General features: G+C 43.7%; 3 protein-coding genes across 3 annotated transcripts; 2 read left to right on the top strand and 1 right to left on the bottom strand.

Annotated features, from left to right (window-relative positions):
• Positions 1 to 408: 408 nt before the first annotated feature.
• rab21 (RAB21, member RAS oncogene family) lies at positions 409 to 3,554 on the bottom strand. Its single transcript, XM_056589399.1, has 7 exons — positions 3,104 to 3,554; positions 2,744 to 2,803; positions 2,277 to 2,384; positions 1,925 to 1,988; positions 1,743 to 1,797; positions 1,489 to 1,577; positions 409 to 1,151 (listed from the first exon to the last, which is right to left on the bottom strand). Exons 1-7 carry the CDS (start codon positions 3,233 to 3,235, stop codon positions 1,012 to 1,014), a joined length of 648 nt encoding a protein of 215 aa, XP_056445374.1. The 5' UTR covers positions 3,236 to 3,554; the 3' UTR covers positions 409 to 1,011.
• A 2,961-nt stretch (positions 3,555 to 6,515) lies between these two features.
• On the top strand, positions 6,516 to 12,706 carry LOC130381670 (uncharacterized). The gene is made up of 2 exons (XM_056589378.1): positions 6,516 to 8,812; positions 9,396 to 12,706. Exons 1-2 carry the CDS (start codon positions 8,067 to 8,069, stop codon positions 10,147 to 10,149), a joined length of 1,500 nt encoding a protein of 499 aa, XP_056445353.1. The 5' UTR covers positions 6,516 to 8,066; the 3' UTR covers positions 10,150 to 12,706.
• A 197-nt stretch (positions 12,707 to 12,903) lies between these two features.
• LOC130381677 (G2/M phase-specific E3 ubiquitin-protein ligase-like) lies at positions 12,904 to 17,120 on the top strand. The gene is made up of 8 exons (XM_056589386.1): positions 12,904 to 13,125; positions 13,285 to 13,420; positions 13,588 to 14,006; positions 14,167 to 14,477; positions 14,598 to 14,773; positions 15,001 to 15,173; positions 15,597 to 15,811; positions 16,132 to 17,120. The coding sequence occupies exons 2-8, from the start codon at positions 13,298 to 13,300 to the stop codon at positions 16,389 to 16,391; spliced, it is 1,677 nt and encodes a 558-aa protein (XP_056445361.1). The 5' UTR covers positions 12,904 to 13,125; positions 13,285 to 13,297; the 3' UTR covers positions 16,392 to 17,120.
• The last annotated feature ends 3,681 nt before the right edge of the window (positions 17,121 to 20,801 follow it).

The raw sequence follows: 20,801 nt of genomic DNA, 5'->3' as shown, positions 1-20,801 counted from the left end.
AGGATCCTAACGACTGAAACGACCAAGAAAGAAGGACTCAAGACCAGATGCTGCCTTGTTGCGGTTATAATTGTTATCTTTACAAAACACAAGACTAGCAGTTAAAAAAAGTACAAATCAAACATTTTGCTCCAATTTCTTCACCACTATCATTTTGTGCCTCTTTCCTTTCCCAGCTGGTTAAAGCAGATTATATATCATGTCACTGTTGGATAGAAAGAAGATGCAAAACGAGATGCACAGACACCCCAATACCACAAGACAGACAGACAGACAGACAGACAGACAGACAGACAGACAGACAGACAGACAGACAGACAGACAGACAGACAGACAGACAGACAGACAGACAGACAGACAGACAGACAGACAGACAGACAGACAGACAGACAGACAGACAGACAGACAGACAGACAGACAGACAGACAGACAGACAGACAGACAGACAGACAGACAGACAGACAGACAGACAGACAGACAGACAGACAGACAGACAGACAGAGAGACAGACAGACACAAGAGGATGATGGAGAAAGACAGACAGACAGACACAAGAGGACTATGGACAGACAGACACACTAAATGAATGACAGATGCCTCCCCCAAGTAAGAACATATACAGAACATTGTTTATAAAGCCCAACATTTATAACTTATTAAATAAGAGTCATTCTGTTTTTCTATAGTATTTAAACATAAATGAAACCATTACAGAAAACGACTCATTTGAAAAGAAAGTGCGAGCCAGATCTGACATATCCAAGATTTAAAACTTTAGATCGGTTTAAAAGAGAGAGTGAGAGGGGAGAGGAGAGAGGAGGAGAGGGGAGGGAGGAGAGAGGAGAGACAAGATGAGAGAGGAGGGAGGAGAGACAGGATGAGAGAGGAGGGAGCAGAGACAAGATGAGACAAGGGTTGATTTCTAAAGGTTAAGGTTCAGTTTAGAGGAAAAGGCATGATGATGGTGTGTGTGCGTGTGTGTGTGTGTGTGTGTGCGTGTACGCGTGTGCGTTAGCCAGATGAACAGCAACCCCCTGCAGCGGCAGCTTGTGGTTCGTCATCCACTATCTGTACGCCCCGCCTACTGGGCACTGATTGGCCGGCTCCACTGCCCTTCAACCTCTCGTCTGCCTGAGCCGTTTCCATCATTCCTTCAGAATAAAAACGACAACAGCTAAATTTAGATTACATAATTTAGATTACAATTAAATATCTACTCGATTCAAATCTGAGTACATCCTCAAGATAAAGATACGATTAAAATCTGATTATAGAATTTAGATTGAAATTGATTAATCCTATCTATCAATCTAGATCGATTTAAACCGGAGTATATAACATCTAGATAAAAACCATAGTATATAACATCATCTAGATAAAGACCAGAGTTTCTAACATCATCTAGATAAAGACCAGAGTTTCCAACATCATCTAGATAAGACCAGAGTATATAACATCATCTAGATAAAGATCAGAGTATGAACTTACTTTTACAGAGATCCAGGAAGAGCTCTTCAATGCCTTTATTCAACTTGGCTGATGTGTGGTAATGTCTGGCTCCCACCGACTCTGCATAGCTACACAGACAAGACGGACACACACACAAACAAGTTTCCTTCTTAATTGTTACATTCTGAGGTGGTTCACACAGCATGGTAAGTAACAAGATACACACAACAGGGTACACACAACAGGGTACACACAGGGTACACACAACAGGGTACACACAACAGGGTACGAACCTCTCTGCCTCCTCCTCAGCCACGTGCCGTTCTTTGTCCAGGTCGATCTTATTCCCTGAATACATAAACACACTCAGTTACAGGGTGATATATATATATATATATATATATATATATATATATATATATATATATATTACTATAAATAACTATAGATAGAGTTAGGTAGACTGTTGATTTACCTACTATACACAAACAAATGTCGTTGCCAAGCATTTTCCTCAACTCTTTCACCCAGTTCTTCACCTGTGAACACATGTGCAACGTTGACATGTAGTTTCATGTTTTAAATTACATAATTTTGACTACCTCAGATAGCATGTAGTTTCATGTTTTATTTACATAATTTTGACTTCCGCAGATAGCATGTAATTTCATGTTTTCATTCCATAATGTTGACTCTAGCTCAGATAACATGTAGTTTCATGTTTTCATTAAGTTATGTTGACTCTTTCTAGGTTAACATTAGGGTTAACATGCCGTTAACCATAATAGGCTAACATAGTAGTAGCAGCAGTAGTTATCACTCTTCACCTTCAGAAAGGAGTCTTCATCGGTGACATCATAAACCAAGATGGCGCCGTTAGAGTCTCTGTAGTAAATCGGCCCCAAGGCATGAAACCTCTCCTGGCCAGCGGTGTCCTGGAGACAGACAGCAGGCACACAGACAGACAGGTGGATATACAGACAGGGTTAAGGTAAAACAAAGAGACGGACAGGCTTAGGTAAGACAGACAGGGCTAAGGTAAGACAGACAGGGCTAAGGTAAGACAGACAGACAGACAGACAGACAGACAGACAGACAGACAGACAGACAGACAGACTAAGGTAAGACAAAGAGACAGACAGGGCTAAGGTAAGACAGACAGACAGACAGACAGACAGACAGACAGACAGACAGACAGAGACAGACAGACAGACAGACAGGCTAAGGTCAATCAGACAGGCTATGGTAAGACAGGCAGACAAGCTAAGGTGAGACAGACAGATGTTTGAATTACCCAGATGGCCAGGTTGACTCTCTTCCCGGTGATGTTGAGCTTCTTGGTGAGGAACGATGCCTGGGACACACACACACACACACACACACACACACACACACACACACACACACACACACACACACACACAGTCTTTATATTGCCTCATATCAGGGCGTGTCCCCGATGCCCTTTGAGACTTGAAAACAAAACTTGACTCCGATGACATCATCGTCATGTGACGTCGTGCCTCTGGGTTCTGGCCATGTGACCACAATTTCTAACTTAATTCCTATACATATTAATAGCATTTATTATTAAATAGCATGTATTACATAGTGTAGCCTACATCATGTATCGTAGCATGGATTATATTATTACCTGTAGGGTGGTGATGTGTTTGTCGTTGAACTTGTTCTCGCAGTATCTCAGGACCACCGACGTCTTGCCGACGCATCCTTCCCCCAGCAGGACCACCTTGAAGGAGGACGACCTGCCGCCGCCGGACGCCATCCTAACCCTAACTAGTAGTGTCTCCCCTAACCCACTAGTACCACTAAAGTACTAGTACTAGTAATAGTTCAGCTAACCAGTACTGAGCAAGGTTGCCATTAAACGAGTCAACAGGTGAAGCCGACCGATCCCCAACCAGTCAAATGCCGCGGTTCAATAACGCTAATAATAACGTTTACAAATAATATTATAATAATATCACGTTTGATGATGAAATATAATAAATCTGTCCTCTTCCGGAGAGACGGTTAGCCACAGCTAGCGTTAGCCTACTAGCATACACAGTCTACGTCACGATCACATGATCCAGGTCGCGATCGGGCATACGTCTTTACGTCATCAAGCGACAAAATTTAAACCTCACACGTCACCAAACAATGTGGCGGTGAAGTTGGTTTGATGAGAGAAAATCATCTTCTTCAACACGCACTGTGCTCATGATAAAATGTCACTTGTTTTACTATGGGGTATAAACTCTTAATTCAATGAGCAGGTTAGACAGGATATAATTAACTGAAGTCAGGTTAACTGAAGAATAAACATGGCTCCCCCTTGTGGTGCTGCCTCCGTTACACGGCTCATTTATGACGTCATTGCAACGCTCTGGCTACATCTCTGTAGTCCAACCGTTCTACAAAACCGATTGTTTTTTAAAGGGGTGATATTAGGCTTTTTCGGCTTTTCGCTCGGTCTTCTAAGCTTAAAAGAACACCTCGTGTGATTCTCTGCCTACCACAGCCAACCACTAGGTGTCACTCTGCCTACCAAAGCCAACCACTAGGTATCACTCTGCCAACATGCCGACAACAACAAGGCAAAAACAACCCAACAGGCTTGCAAGCGGAATTAACTATATAAACACCGTTACACAGTTACAACTTTTTATCTGTCTATGGCTGGCTGTGGAGAAGCAGACCCGAATGAAGAAGTTTTGCCATAGGCCTACCGGTTCCGGCGGTCGTTGGAAAAGAGAGAGAGAGAGAGAGAGAGAGAGAGTGTGTGTGTGTGTGTGTGTGTGTGTGTGTGTGTGTGTGTGTGTGTGTGTGTGTGTGTGTGTGTGTGTGTGTGTGTGTGTGTGTGTGTGTGTGTGTGTGTGTGTGTGTGTGTGTGTGTGTGGGCAGCTTATAGTGAGGTAGTGGCTGGTTATGGTCAGGGCTAGGGAGATCGTGGGGGTCAACAGCAGAGGCCAAAGGTCTGTTGGGGTGAGACTGAGGGCTGGAAGGTTATGGTGAGGTTAGGGGGAGGTTGAGGGTCAGGGTGAGGGTTAGGGTTGGGGTCAGGGTGAGGGTGAGGGTGAGGGTTAGGGTTGAGGTTATGTTCACTTGAATGGTTCCCTGACCTCGCTTCACTGAGCTCATCCATCTCACCTGCTTCTATTGAATACGGCTAACTAGGTCAAATCAAGTGCTGATGCCATATTAGTCCCGCTCAGTGGATTATTATATTATGAAGACTGAAACACCACGACGTTGACAAGGGAGGGTCCCCACTTAGCAGGCTGCAGGCAATAAGCCAACAAAAAATAACATAAAATACTGTAAAATAATAAACGTGTCTGTGTGCCTGAGTGTGTGTGTTTGTGTGTGTGTGTGCCTCTTTGTGTGTGTGTGTCTGTGTATTATTTTCTGTCCCTGTGTGTGTGTGTGTGTGTGTGTGTGTGTGTGTGTGTGTGTGTGTGTGTGTGTGTGTGTGTGTGTGTGTGTGTGTGTGTGTGTGTGTGTGTGATCAACAGATACAGAGAGGGGGATGTGTCTGTTGTATATATGTTGTGGCCCGTCCTCCACCAGATGGTGCTGTAGAGGGTCGGCCAGCAGGGGGCATTACTCCTTCTGGCCCGTGGAACGTCTGTCAGATAGCCGTGTCTGATTGTGTGTGTGTGTGTGTGTGTGTGTGTGTGTGTGTGTGTGTGTGTGTGTGTGTGTGTGTGTGTGTGTGTGTGTGTGTGTGTGTGTGTGTGTGTGTGTGTGTGTGTGTGTGTGTGTGTGTGTGTGTGTGTGTGTGTGTGTGTGTGTGTGTGTGTGTGTGTGTGTGTGTGTGTGTGTGTGTGTGTGTGTGTGTGTGTGTGTGTGTGTGTGTGTGTGTGTGTGTGTGTGTGTGTGTGTATTTTTGTCATTTCATTTCAAACTTTTATTTATACTCGTTCGGCATTGAGGTTTCCCTAATTAACATGACGACGAGTTTAAACATGAGCAAAACAAATAAAATAAATATAAATACATAAAACTAAAAACAGTTGCAATTTGATGAGCTGAGATTAAACACTGAACAGTAGCAGATTGGAGCACCTCTAACCGTGTGTGTGTGTGTGTGTGTGTGTGTGTGTGTGTGTGTGTGTGTGTGTGTGTGTGTGTGTGTGTGTGTGTGTGTGCGTGCGTGTGCGTGTGCGTGTGCGTGTGTTTGCGTGAGTGTGTGTTGCACAGCATATCTATTTTTCTCGCTACCTGTCCTTTATCTTTCAGTGTTTAAGTGTTGAATAAAACAAAAACGCTGGGAACCTTGGGATCAATCATCAAAAATAATTACCTTCTTAATAATCATTATATAAAAATGACACCCATTTTCCTGGCGGGGCAGACTGTGAGGGTGTATATTGGGTTTAATTATCTGTATGGTCAAACTGCGCCGCTTAGCGGCCGCTCCCCGCCGCTCCACACCGAGCCAGAGGAGCGGCACGCGGCGCGCGGTACACCGGGAGAACGCGTCGTCCTGCCGGGTGTGACAGGAAAGCCGCCTTCCCTCCGTATTTAAGTGCCGAGTGAGCTCCCGTATCCACCCCGCTGGAATATACCGGAGACCCGGACCCAGGACCTCGGAGGCGCCGTTATCCGCCGCATCGAAGCGGATGGAACCCGACAGACATCAGCAGGTAAGCGGATAAGACCGCTGCGTCCCGCTCGGCCGGTCCGGTCAGGGCTCGGTACCGGCCCGGTGGCACCAGAGGCTGGACGGGGACGAGGGGCGGACGGGGGTCTGGGGGTCCATCGGAGGGTCGGGATGCGGGCGGCAGCACCTGCACCAGACCACCACCCTGGGTCTGTACCCGCGTGGAGGTGGTTTTGCGGAAGGTGTTTCATTCATTCATTTATTCATTCATTCATTCATTCATTCATTCATGTGACTGTTGATTGTACCGAAGATGACATCCTGAGCTCCCGGTTCCCAAGTGGCTTAACTTTAAGGGACTTAATTTGTGTGTGTGTGTGTGTGTGTGTGTGTGTGTGTGTGTGTGTGTGTGTGTGTGTGTGTGTGTGTGTGTGTGTGTGTGTGTTCTATGAGGGGCCGTATGGGACATTATTCAGAATAAGCATGCACATACACATATGAAACCAAACTCATTCACATACTATACTGAAAAACTCGCACACATACAAGTGAAAAGCTTTTACATACACAACTGAAACACTCTCACACAAACAACTGAAAAATTATACGCTCACATACACAACTGAAAAGCTCGCATAAAACCTAGTGAAACCTTTTACATGGACTACTGAAATGCTTTCACACATACTGGTAAAATGCTCTCATAAACACAGCTGAAAAATGTTCTCTCACACACATATGAAACCATTCACATACTATACTGAAAACCTCACACATACACAAGTGAAAGCTTTCACATACACAACTGAAACACCTTCACTCAAACAACTGAAAAGCTCTCGTAACAACTAGTGAAACCTTTTACATGAACTACTAAAATGCTTTCACACATACTGGTAAAATGTTCTCATACACACAGCTGAAAAATGTTCTCTCACACACATATGAAACCATTCACATACTATACTGAAAACCTCACACATACACAAGTGAAAGCTTTTACATACACAACTGAAACACCTTCACTCAAACAACTGAAAAGCTCTCGTAACAACTAGTGAAACCTTTTACATGAACTACTAAAATGCTTTCACACATACTAGTAAAATGTGCTCATACACACAGCTACTGATAACCTCGAGACATGTTACTCTAGATTCTGAGTATAGGCGCAGCCTTTTAAGTGTCGGCCCCATTGTCCTTTAAATAGCTGAAGAAAAGCTGTTTATTGGGAGCAGAACGTCCGCCGGCGCCCGACTACGTTATATCTGCGAAATGCGGACGTCGTTGAGGCACGCCGCACGCGGACGTAATTGAGGCCCACGCTGTTGGGCGGGGATTACACATTTTTCAGTGCTACGGCGATTATTGTCGATTATTTGTCTGAATTACGCGCTTTTTCTTTTCAACCACCTTCCGTTTAAACTGAAACGTCTTCCGTTTTCACTGAAACGCCTTCCGTTTTCACTGAAACGCCTTCCGTTTACACTGAAACGCCTTCCGTTTACACTGAAATGTCCTCTCACACACACACATGAAACCATTCACATACTATACTGAAAACCTCACACATACACAAGTGAAAGCTTTTACATACACAACTGAAACACTCTCACACAAACAACTGAAAAGCTCTCGTAACAACTGGTGAAACCTTTTACATGAACTACTAAAATGCTTTCACACATACTAGTAAAATGTGCTCATATACACAGCTACTGAAAACCTCGAGACATGTATGTGAAAGTATTTCACACACATGTGTGTGAGGATTTCAGTGAAAATGGAAGGCGTTTGAAGAGGAAGGCATTTCAGTTGAACAGGAAGGCATTTCAGTTGAACAGGAAAGCGTTTCAGTTGAACAGGAAGGCGTTTCAGTTGAACTGGAAGCTGGTTGGAAAATCACTGATGTCTGCTCAACAGCCTACAGGTAGCCTAACCGAAGCAGCTGCATGAGAAGATCGGGTACTAGTGTACTGAAGTGTGAAGATCAGGAACTTAAACTACAATGTATGTTCATCTGATCCTCTTTGTTTTTCAAGTCCAAAGTTTATTTTTTGAGGTGAGAGGCATTGGAGATGATGTAGCAAGTTTTTTTACTGATGCTCTGCACTGCATTGAGTCACTGCAGAGAGAAGAGTCCAACAATTGTGGTCAGGAGAGACTTTATAGAGTGCTTGATGATCATACACGAAGTCTATCTGCATTTCTTGCTGCTGTGTCCAGATATGATCCTCATGATAGGGATGTCAGTAACCTACTCGGATCATTGTATAGATGCTTTCGCAACTTGCTGCAGGGACATGAGGCCAGACAGGTGTCCACCAATGTGACCAACCATCTGATACCCCCAACAACCTTGACTGGCCATCCAGGTCGGCCCCGATACACCATCGCCGCCGAACAGATTTTGCACTGTGTGTCCATTGGCATGACATGGCAGAGAATTGCATCATGCTTTGGAATCAGTCGTAGAACCCTCTTCCGACACAGGCAAACTCTGAGAATTGAGCCATTAAGATATGCAGTAATGACAAATGAAGAACTGAACAGCCTTGCGACCAACATACTTCAGAACACTCCAAATGCAGGTGAAGCATATGTACTTGGAAGCCTAAGATCACGTGGTATACGGGTTCAGCGTTGGCGGGTCAGACAGAGCCTGCATCAAGTGGATCCCATTGGGCGTTCATTTAGACGTCGTCATGCTATACGACGAAGGGTCTATAGTGTTCAGGCCCCCAACCAGTTATGGTAAGTTCACATGGTTGAAGAATGATTGATTCTTTACTTAGGTAAAAGTAAGGAATAATCACCGAGAGGCCGGGCAATAAACAGTTTGATATGCCCGGCTCGTGGAAGGCTTACCGTCCAGCTCGCGGTAACCTTCCGCGAGCCGGGCATATCAAACTGTTTATTGCCCTGCCTTGAGGTGATTATTCTGTTTATTCTATTCCGTTTATTCTACATGTTGGAAATGTATGTGATAGAAAACGATACAAGCGGCGTATTGATCTACTTTGCTCAGTCAGCAGCAAGTAGAACCGACAATCAGAATCGAGCATTCTTAAATGAAGTAGAATAAGTAGGCCTACTAATACCACACTGAAAATACTCCACTACAAGTAAAAACATGCAAAACCTTACTTAAGTAAAAGTATTACCAGCACAAGTACTTGTATAAAAAGTGAAAGTACTCATTGCGCAGCATAAAGATCCCTGTCAGTGTTTTACTATTATATATGATGTTTTTGGAATTACTATATTACTGCTGCATTATGTTGTATTTTACTGTTGATGTAGATGGACAATAATGCTGATTCTGATCTCCCAACAGGCATTTTGATGGCAACCACAAGCTGGTTAGGTGGCGGATGGTCATGCATGGCTGTGTTGATGGCTTCAGCCGGACAATTATTTACTTGCGGTGCTTATCTAACAACAGAGCCTTAAGTGTCTTGTCATTGTTTGTAGAGGGAGTTGAGAACTTTGGTTTGCCCTTAAGGGTCAGATGTGATCACGGAATGGAAAATATACAAGTTGCCCGTTTTATGTTGGGAAGAAGGGGATTGAACGGTGTTATAACAGGTGTTTCAGTACACAACCAAAGAATTGAGAGACTATGGGCTGAAGTCAATAGAGTTGTATCTAGACACTTTATAAACATATTTTTGTTCATGGAGGAACACGGTATACTAGATTCATTGAATGAAGTACATATTTTTTGTCTGCATTATGTGTATTTACCAAGAATTGAACGGGCAGTAACAGAATTCATCAACCAGTGGAACAACCATGGCCTCTCCACACAAGGGGGGCAGACACCTCTTCAGCTGTGGCATACTGGGGTCATAAACAGCATAGGAATTCATCCAGTTGTAAATGACATCTTTGATGTTGATAACCATTATGGTATTGATGAAGAAGGGCCATTGCCTGAACTTCAAACCAACAATAATGTAATTATTCCAGACAATGACGTAACCATTAATGAGACCACAATGAACTTTATTCAACAGGTGAATCCACTTGAAAATGATGGGAACCATGGGATAAATGTTTTTTCCTCACTTCTACATTTGTTCCATTAATTAATATTATGAAGTTAATGCTGGCAGCACAATGTAAGCTGCACAATGTAACTGTGTTGATATGAAACAGTATAACGAGACATGTTAAATAAAGGTTAAAAAAATTTAACTGGTTTTAAAACTGGAAATATAAAATGCATCATGAGACGATACTCACTCAAAAAAAAAAGTAAAAGGGGACATCAACACCACATCAGGCGACCGAAATGATAGAATGAGCGCATAACAGTGTTTTTGGCTAGTTTCACTTGCCTTAGGTTTTGATTAACTGGTTGAACGAAATGAATGAAACGCATGAATGAATGAATGAATGAATGAAACGCGACCAATTTAAGGTCTTAACTCTACATGGATAGTAGGGTCACAAGTTGATTGATTTGGCTGCCTTTCGTGTTTTCAGGAAGAATTTATAGTTTTTCTACTACGGAAGAGAATTTCTCTGTGGGTCTACGGCACAACGGATTGGAATCCGACCGTAGCCTACTATTATTTTCCCCCACAGTGGTATGAGTTCGAATCCCGTAATGTATCAACTGAAACACCCTCACACAAACAATTGAAAAATGATACGCTAACATACACAACTGAAAAGCTGGCATAAATACGAGTGAAACCCTTTGCTTGGACTACTGAAATGCTTTAACAGATACTTATGGCGACACATTAGTGCCATAATTCACTAATGTGATAAAAGATGCATTCGGGCGTATTATATTATTCCACACGCGTAGATATTAACTGCGAGCGCGCAAATGATCTCTGCGCGCGCGCAAATTACCTCTGCGCGCGCAAAACAGCCTCTCGCGCGCGCAAATTACCTCAGCGCGCGCAAAACAGCCTCTCGCGCGTAACAGCCTCTCGCGAAAGATGTTTTTACGCTCGCTCGAATTTAATTTTGGCACTATCGGGGAGGGAACCAAGGCAGGGCGGGCTTTCCTATGATTGGCCGTTTCTGAAGCGCGATATTTGATTGACAGCCTTCCTCAGCCCTCCTCTCATTCATAGTTAGATAGTTATGATAGTTACGTAGTGTAAATCCAGATTCTATGAGTATAGGCGCAGCCTTTTAAGTGTCGGCCTCATTGTCCTTTAAATAGCTGAAGAAAAGCTGTTTATTGGGAGCAGAACGTCCGCCGGCGCCCGACTATATCTGCGAAATGCGGACGTCGTTGAGGCACGCCGCAATTCAGAATTGAATGAGAGGAAGGCTGAGGAGGGCTGTCAATCAAAAGGCGGAATGCGTTTCAGTTTAAACGAAAGGTGTTTAAAAACAAAAAAGCGCGCAATTCAGACAAAGAATCGCCAGACTTAATGCAGACACGGGCGCTATGTCTGCTCAACAGCCTACAGGTAGCCTATCAGAAGCAGCTGCATTACTAAACAATATATTGGCCTCAGCAGAGACCATCAGAACCCTGACGAATGCCACAACAATCGGGCAGCAACCGAATGTTCTAATGCCATGTGTGGACACGGACAGTCAGTTAGCATCGCTGTTCCCATCCCGCCAGCGTAGCAGCTTGCCGCTGCCAGGTGCAGCTCCAGTCATGACAGAATGTGCACCACGCTATCAAGCGCAGCAGTGCTTCGGCGGATGGACATCAGGCAAACGGAGAAAAAGGTAATACGTAGGAATTTGAAATTATCTTTCATATGTTTCCGAGTTTAAATTAGGGTGACCAAGTTTTACAGGTGTTTCAGTTAAACTCGTGACCGTGAACTGCTGACCATCAGCCGAAATCGTCGCTTGTTGTCGTGGCTACGCCAGCTGTTGGAAATCGGGACCAGGGCCCCGTTTCCCGATATCGATGGATCTTCGCTCGTAAGATCATTCTCTCGATGGATCTTTCGAACCATCGACAATTTCTTTGGAGCGTTTCCCGAAACTCCTCTTAACGTGAACGCGCATTCGCTGCACTCACGACGATCGTAGGATTGTCCTGTCCACTGACATGGTGCTGAAACGGGCTATGACGCAGGGGGAGACGCAGGAATGTCGGAGGAAAATGGGGTTGAAAAGGGTTAAAATATCTCCCCATCAAGGCCAACAGAGTAGCCTACGAAAAGAATAGATTGCAATAATATGAATGCTAAAGATATTAAAACACAATTGATTAAGCCTAGGCCGACATATATATCAGTCCTAATCCTGAGCGCACGATCGAGAGGTGGAAGTTGCGCTTTAGATGCCTTCACAAGTCCAGCGGAGGGCTCCAGTTTTCGCCGGCCAAGTCATGCGCTGTGATATCTGTGACAGCTATGTTGCACAGCATTGCAGCTAAGGCTGGGGTAGCTTTGGTTGAACCGGAGGACATTGAGGACGATGACGACGAGGAAGATCGGTGTGAGGACGGCCTCCCTCATAACTACGCGGCTGGTTTTCATGCACGTCGAAGAGCAAGAGTGATTGAGACTTTTTTTTAACCCCCTCCACCCTCCCACATGTCACTAAACATTCCCGTCAACGTGACCAATCCCCCCCATATGCCAGCCTTTTGCCTGCTCCTTTGCATTTTTTTTTAAAATATTTTTTATAATTAATATTTTTATAATTATTTTGGAAATGTTTTTGACATTTTATTGAAAAACAAATCATCAGAGGCTGCAGCACCTATACTTCCAGCGTCCCTGTCAGTACACATCGCGAGTCGACGTCTTTATTTTAATTGTATTTTGGCTACTACTGAATTTGTGATAAAACAAAGAATTCATGCAATTTTAAGTGTGTTTTCATGTAGTTTAATAGTTACATTCTTATTTCAGAGCTAGGACACAGCTGCATAACAATTTCAACAAGGACATTATACTACTCCCCGATCCATCATGGGGAATAGTGTGCAAACAAGGTGCAAAACTACGGCTACACAAACATGGCCACATCCTCAGTGCCTTTGAATTCCAGAAGGCCTGGGACCACCAGACTGTAGTAGAACGCATCAGGGATGGCTTTGGTGAGCACATTCCGGAGGATGTCAGGTAAAGGCCTATTTTCTTCTTCTTACTTTGTATGTTTAATAAAATAATCTTTATTTATTTATAGACCATTTTAAAAACAATCAGGCAACACCAGCGTACAACATATTGTTAATCTAATCTAAAAGCATTTTTGTTGTAATATCCCCATCTTCTTTGTAGCATCCAGTTACTAATGGCTTGTGGCAATAAACTGGTCGCCCCTAAGATCCAGGAGGGTCAGGAGCTGAATGGGATGTTAATCCATAAGGCTTATAGAACCAAAGCCCTGTATGTGAGACCATCAAGGAACCTTTTAGTAAGTTAGCTTTTTGTTGTTTACCACTTAATAAATTACACAAAATATATAAATATCCTTTGAAAATGAAGTGTACAGTTTATTGCTTGCTTAATTTCAAAGTCAAATTTTTGCTTTTGATATTCGATTATGTATTGATATTTAAATTTTTCATTTTTCTGTTTAAGACTGACTCGGATGAAGAAAATGAACTCTCCCACGTCACTACCTCACCAACGTCAAGCATGCGTGCAAATGCTGAGGACAGTGAGGATGATGTTCCTGTAGTTGTTGGTCCGCAAATCCACACAGGCATGCACAGCCATGGCACCACAAGGGCTGGTACAAGTTTCAGCAGTCATGCAAATAGCCATAGAGATTCCAACCCCACCAGCACTGATTTTGAAAACAGCTCTGGCCCAAATCACGCCGCAAGCAGTGCTGTGATGAGACCCAGAGCAATGGAAGGGAGTGATGGCAACCGTGGCAGTAGTGGTCTTGATGAAGACTACTCTTCATATTTATCACTCGTGGCTACCTTTCCTGACGACTCTTCAGATGATGAAGATTTAAACCAGGCAATAATTGCCAGTATGGCCAGTCAAATGTGAGTAGCACACACAGGATGTGAGCTTGCCTTTGCATTTTAAGATTACTGTGACACACACATTTTGGATTAATTAGTTGCTTATGACCAAAGATTTCATAAAACACAGGTCACATTATTGTGTTTCTGATCATAATTATTTTTCGTGTTGTCTTTATAGTGCAGAAAAGGTCCCGGTTGAGGAGATACTGCTGGAACTGTCGAGCAAAATTAGCTCAACACAGCGGTGTAAATTTAATATAAATCGCTCTGCTGTCTGGGAGGGAGCCATACGGGGCTTCCAAAGGGTATCTTATGACCCCAACTTCATGATCTTTGTCAAGTTCTCAGATGATATGGGGAAGTTTGAGGAAGGGATTGATTTAGGAGGGCCAAGGAGGGAATTCTTCATGCTGCTCATGGAGACCATTACCAGGTCACGCATGTTTGAGGGAAAAGAGAACAGCAAGAACTTGGCTCTAGACAGTACTGGTAAGGACTATAATAATAATATTACGCCATTTTAAAACACGGTGATTGATATCCATGACTTAATGCAGTAGTGCGTCTTTATGTATAATATTTCCTTCCTTGTATTCCATTGTTTTACAGCTCTAAGAGAGGACTGGTACTACACAGCTGGCAGAGCCATTGCAGTAAGCTTGGTACATGGCGGTCCACCACCAAACTTCCTCTCACCAACACTTTTCTCTCAGCTGGTTGATGGTTCAGCAAATCCTGTCCTGGAAGACATAGCTGACATGGAAGTCTTGGAAAAAGCCAAAAAAGTCAGTTGGTAGTTAGTTCTTAAATGTTACATTGTATTAGAATTAGGTTACATTACAATGTTCTCTTGGTATTTTGTATGTTGAGAGGGAGTATCGGTCCAGTCTAGGGAGCCCATTGTTGAATTAGCATGAAATGCCCATCCCTACTTCATTCAACATCTTAATAATAACTTATGACTATTAAGTATCCTCCATAACAAGCCATTCTGCTACTCCTTTGATGCTAGGTATCTGAAAGTACAACCCTTGAGGACCTTGAGGAGTCTATGGCACCTATGCTTGACTACTTGGCCAATGCAGGATGTCTGAGGCCTATGCGGTCCATAAGAGACAGGGATCTGCTAGTAGAGGACATTGTCATGTTTCAGGTCGTCCATAGGGTGCAAGGTCCATTTCAAAGGTATTCAGTGCTGATTCTTTACAGTCAGGTTAATCAAACAAGGCTTCAGAATTTTACCTGTGTGTGTGTGTGTGTGTGTGTGTGTGTGTGTGTGTGTGTGTGTGTGTGTGTGTGTGTGTGTGTGTGTGTGTGTGTGTGTGTGTGTGTGTGTGTGTGTGTGAGCATGTGCATGCGTGTTGAGCAGAGGGTGTAGTATTTTTGCTTGAAATGCCAATCCCTACTTTATACAACAATTTTTAAATGGCTAGTAGCGCTTGGACCACAACAACATGGCATTTATACGTGACACGATGACTTAACGTTGAATACACATGGTTTTGCCTGCGGTTTATGTATGGTGCGGTTAATAGTCAGGAAACTACGGAAGTAACCCTGATTTAAATTCTGCTAAATGAATATAATTGTTCTATGTTCTTTGGACAGATTCTGTGAAGGCCTCAAAACACTTGGGGTTCTGGAGAAAATTAGAGAGCATCCAGACAGCTTTCGCCCCCTGTTCTGCTTTCAGCCAAACATACTGACTGCCGACCAGGTGGAAGACCTTTTTACCATTCATCTGTCTCCGAAAGGGAGCAACAACAGAATTGCTGAGGAGAGAGTTGTTGCCTTCTGGAGAGACTATCTCCAGGATGCAGAAGGTAATTGAGAGTTTACTGTGCATCTATCTTTTCTTTAGAAAACCGCTATATCACAAAAACATTATAGCTTAAACGTCTTTATTCTCTTATTGTATTATTGTCACGTAGCACCTTGAGATTGTTGAAAGAAGAAAGGTGCGTTACAAATTCATTAGTTATTCATTCTTTGGATGCTTTGGTTTTGAGAAGTAAAATATTCTTATTGGACAATAAGATTATTCAGTATCAGCAGATGGTATGGTTTAGTATTTAGCTTAGATGTTGTCATATACACTTTATTTGGACCAACTACCAATTATGTTTTTGTGTTTTTATATAAGAAGAAGAAGGGCCATCCAAACTACAGAAGATATTGGCCTTTGCAACTGGAGCGTCTGTGGTACCACCTATTGGCTTTTCTCCAGCTCCCTCTGTCCAGTTCATTCACAAAGAAGATGACAACTTCTCCTCTACACCAATGTTCCCGATGAGCAACACATGTGTTAACTGCATCAAGTTGCCACTACATGTGTCATATCATCTGTTTAAGGAGAAGTTTGACTTTGCACTAGGAAACGCATATGGGTTTGGCAGGGCATGAATGTCCGTCAGTGTGTCTTTGAAAAAAGTTTTTAGTTCCATTTCTGAAGATGATATTGCCATTTGTGACCATTTTTTTTGAGTGAGCATCATCTCATGTTGCATTTTATGTTCCAGTTTTAAAACCAGTTGAAAAAACGTTGACCTTTATTTAACATGTCTCGTTATATAGTTTCATGGTAGGCCTACTGTTCAACAAAGTAACAGCCTAGTTGTGCAGCCTAGTTACATTGTGCTGCCAGCATTAACTTCATAATATTAATTAACGGAACAAATTTAGTGAGGAAAAAACATTTATCTCATGGTTCCCATCATTTTCAAGTGGATTCACCTGTTGAATAAAGTTCATTGTGGTCTCATTAATGGTTACGTCATTGTCTGGAATAATTACATTATTGTTGGTTTGAAGTTCAGGCAATGGCCCTTCTTCATCAATACCATAATGGTTATCAACATCAAAGATGTCATTTACAACTGGATGAATTCCTACGCTGTTTATGACCCCAGTGTTGGATGTTAAGGCGTCTTATTTTTTGAAACGCGACCAATTTAAGGTCTTCACTCTACATGGATAGTAGGGTCACAAGTTGATTGATTTGGCTGCCTTTCGTGTTTTCAGGAAGAATTTATAGTTTTTCTACTACTGCAGAGAATTTCTCTGTGGGTCTACGGCACAACGGAATGGAATCCGACCGTACTATTATTTCCCCCCACAGTGGTATGAGTCCGAATCCCGTAATGTATCATATTTTAAGCAATCATTTTCCATTTATTTCGGCTTAAAACGGTTCTGCGTGACAAGTTCCTTCCAACTGGTTTCACCAGTTGTTACGAGATCTTTTCAGTTGTTCGAGTGAAGATGTTTCAGTTGTGTATGTAAAAGCTTTCACTTGTGTATGTGTGAGGTTTTCAGTATAGTATGTGAATGGTTTCATGTGTGTGTGTGAGAGGACATTTCAGTGTAAACGGAAGGCGTTTCAGTGTAAACGGAAGGCGTTTCAGTGAAAACGGAAGGCGTTTCAGTGAAAACGGAAGACATTTCGGTGAAAACGGAAGGCGTTTCAGTTGAAACGGAAGGTGGTTGAAAAGAAAAAGCGCGTAATTCAGACAAATAATCGACAATAATCGCCGTAGCACTGAAAAATGTGTAATCCCCGCCCAACAGCGTGGGCCTCAATTACGTCCGCGTGCGGCGTGCCTCAACGACGTCCGCATTTCGCAGATATAACGTAGTCGGGCGCCGGCGGACGTTCTGCTCCCAATAAACAGCTTTTCTTCAGCTATTTAAAGGACAATGGGGCCGACACTTAAAAGGCTGCGCCTATACTCAGAATCTAGAGTAACATGTCTCGAGGTTATCAGTAGCTGTGTGTATGAGCACATTTTACTAGTATGTGTGAAAGCGTTTTAGTAGTTCATGTAAAAGGTTTCACTAGTTGTTACGAGAGCTTTTCAGTTGTTTGAGTGAAGGTGTTTCAGTTGTGTATGTAAAAGATTTCACTTGTGTATGTGTGAGGTTTTCAGTATAGTATGTGAATGGTTTCATATGTGTGTGAGAGAACATTTTTCAGCTGTGTTTATGAGAACATTTTACCAGTATGTGTGAAAGCATTTTAGTAGTTCATGTAAAAGGTTTCACTAGTTGTTACGAGAGCTTTTCAGTTGTTTGAGTGAAGATGTTTCAGTTGTGTATGTGAAAGCTTTCACTTGTGTATGTGTGAGGTTTTCAGTATAGTATGTGAATGGTTTCATATGTGTGTGAGAGGACATTTTTCAGCTGTGTTTATGAGAGCATTTTACCAGTATGTGTGAAAGCATTTCAGTAGTCCATGTAAAAGGTTTCACTAGGTTCTATGCAAGCTTTTCAGTTGTGTATGTGAGCGTATAATTTTTCAGTTGTTTGTGTGAGAGTGTTTCAGTTGTGTATGTAAAAGCTTTTCACTTGTATGTGTGCGAGTTTTTCAGTATAGTATGTGAATGAGTTTGGTTTCATATGTGTATGTGCATGCTTATTCTGAATAATGTCCCATACGGCCCCTCATAGTGTTCTATCAGAGGCTACATCTACATCAATATATCCTGTCATTGAACCCTTGTTAGTTTTAGTGCCTTACTCCAGTCATTGGGAATATAACCTCTAACCCTTCAGTGCTGCGATTGAGGTTCCATCTTCTCACAGAATAAAACATATGCCCACCGAACCCTCCAAACAAACTCACTAAACCCACTGAACACATTGAACTAAACCCACTAAACCCACTGAAAACACTGAACTGATACCACTGAACCCACTGAACTGAACCCACTGAACTGAACCCACTAAACCCAATGAACACACTGAACCCACTGAACTGAACCCACTGAACTAAACCAACTGAACCAACTGAACACACTGAACTGATCCCACTGAACCCACTGAACTGAACCCACTAAATCCACTGAACTAAACGCACTGAACTGAAACCACTGAACCCATTGAACTAAACACACTAAACACACTTAACCCACTGAACTAAACACACTGAACCGACTGCATCCAATTAACAAAACCCACTGAACACACTGAACCCACTGAACTAAACCAAACCAACTGAACCCATTGAACTAAACCCACTGAACCCACTGAACTAAACCAAACCAACTGAACCCATTGAACTAAACCCACTGAAACCACTGAACTGAACCCACTCAACCCACTGAACCCACTGAACCAACTGAATGGACTCAACACACTGAACCAACCAGGAGCCCACGCAGGTTCCCTCAGATTAGTGGTGGTGGAGGCAGGGTGCTGGAGGCATGGTGATTGGCTACGATCAGAGCCTTTTGAGGGATGACCTTTGAACCTTGGCTCCTGTCACCCTGGTGGAAGGCGGCGGTGATATCTGGTCGGTGCGTGACTGAATGTATAAACCAAACCGAACCCTCCTCCAACCCTCTTGGCTCATGGACGTTATCGGAGGTCTGGTTTAGCTTTCTAGAAAGTTCAGAGCGGTGTTGGTCGTGGTAAAAACCTCTTAGTGAGTGATTCTCCTTCCCTCGTTCTCTCTTCTCTCTCCAAATCTTCCCCTGTTCTCGTGGTAAAGCTAAATTCCTGCCCGACGGGTGTCCAGTGCTTGGCGTTTGGTAAACAGTTGCGTGTCACGGAGGAGGTCTCCAGTCTGAGGCTGGGGGCGAGGGGGTCTCTTGTCAGGGTCTTCCTCTATAGGCCTCACAGGGGGGTTCGCTCCGGTGAACCCGAGCCGGGAGCTGATGGGGAGCGAGAGTTCCGGCTCTCTGAGCAACAGGTTCCACTTAACCTCCTGATGAGGCTGTGTGTTTGAGGCTGAAGAAGGCTGTGTGTCAGAGGCTGAAGAAGGCTGTGTGTCAGAGGCTGAAGAAGGCTGTGTGTTTGAGGCTGAAGGAGGCTTTGTGTTTGAGGCTGAAGAAGGCTGTGTGTTTGAGGCTGAAGAAGGCTTTGTGTTTGAGGCTGAAGAAGGCTGTGTGTTAGAGGCTGAAGGAGGCTGTGTGTTAGAGGCTGAAGGAGGCTTTGTGTTTGAGGCTGAAGAAGGCTTTGTGTTTGAGGCTGAAGAAGGCTGTGTGTTAGAGGCTGAAGGAGGCTTTGTGTTTGAGGCTGAAGAAGGCTGTGTGTTAGAGGCTGAAGGAGGCTTTGTGTTTGAGGCTGAAGGAGGCTTTGTGTTTGAGGCTGAAGAAGGCTGTGTGTTAGAGGCTGAAGGAGGCTTTGTGTTTGAGGCTGAAGAAGGCTGTGTGTTAGAGGCTGAAGGAGGCTTTGTGTTTGAGGCTGAAGAAGGCTGTGTGTTAGAGGCTGAAGGAGGCTTTGTGTTTGAGGCTGAATAAGGCTGTGTGTCAGATGCTGAAGGAGGCTGTGTGTCAGAGGCTGAAGGAGGCTGACGAGCTACGCTAACATGTCAGACCGCGCCCGTTAGCCTGAGTGTGGACAGAGTATTCTAGTTCTGAAGGTCCGTCTCAATCTGACCCCATGTGACTTTAACATACTAAATACAAGGGCACCGCCTTAACCCCTGACCCTGTCACCAGCCACTGGTCCAGGGGTCAGCCCACAGTCTCCTGTTGCATGCTGGGTGGTGGACCAGTCCGCACCGCCAGGGGCCTTGGAGGGCCAGCCGGACCGGTCGATACCAGTTCAGCGCAACACACACACACACACAACACATGCAGGGAGAGGTTAACTCTGTCAGAGATTGATTGGTTCCCGTGATTGTGTAACCAGTTAGATCCAGTTTGACCCAGTTGAAGCGCTCTGACAGGACTAGGACACTCCCGCCTCTTCGCTCGTCTTTGTGAGAGAAGAGTCACTTGTTAGTTACTTGCTGCACTTCTGACTGCATTCACGTTGAGAGAGACAGCTCATTGGTCGGCCTCCACACCATGTGATCTTTTATTCATCTTC

Source organism: Gadus chalcogrammus, chromosome 4, assembly GCF_026213295.1.
Source record: "Gadus chalcogrammus isolate NIFS_2021 chromosome 4, NIFS_Gcha_1.0, whole genome shotgun sequence".
NCBI classification, from domain to species: Eukaryota; Metazoa; Chordata; class Actinopteri; order Gadiformes; family Gadidae; genus Gadus; species Gadus chalcogrammus.
Note: the sequence above shows the minus strand (reverse complement) of the source record. Positions and strands in the feature narration are given on the sequence as shown.

Bases quoted from the DNA above. Each gene is read 5' to 3' on its own strand.
- rab21 (XM_056589399.1), bottom strand. From the start codon at position 3,235: ATGGCGTCCGGCGGCGGCAGGTCGTCCTCCTTCAAGGTGGTCCTGCTG. The intron at 2,804-3,103 runs GTAATAATATAA...TGTGTGTCCCAG, and splicing joins AACACATCACCACCCTACAG to GCATCGTTCCTCACCAAGAA. The intron at 2,385-2,743 runs GTAATTCAAACA...GTCTGTCTCCAG, and splicing joins GAGTCAACCTGGCCATCTGG to GACACCGCTGGCCAGGAGAG.
- LOC130381670 (XM_056589378.1), top strand. From the start codon at position 8,067: ATGTATGTTCATCTGATCCTCTTTGTTTTTCAAGTCCAAAGTTTATTT. The intron at 8,813-9,395 runs GTAAGTTCACAT...ATCTCCCAACAG, and splicing joins CAGGCCCCCAACCAGTTATG to GCATTTTGATGGCAACCACA.
- LOC130381677 (XM_056589386.1), top strand. From the start codon at position 13,298: ATGGCTTGTGGCAATAAACTGGTCGCCCCTAAGATCCAGGAGGGTCAG. The intron at 13,421-13,587 runs GTAAGTTAGCTT...TTTCTGTTTAAG, and splicing joins GACCATCAAGGAACCTTTTA to ACTGACTCGGATGAAGAAAA. The intron at 14,478-14,597 runs GTAAGGACTATA...ATTGTTTTACAG, and splicing joins CTTGGCTCTAGACAGTACTG to CTCTAAGAGAGGACTGGTAC.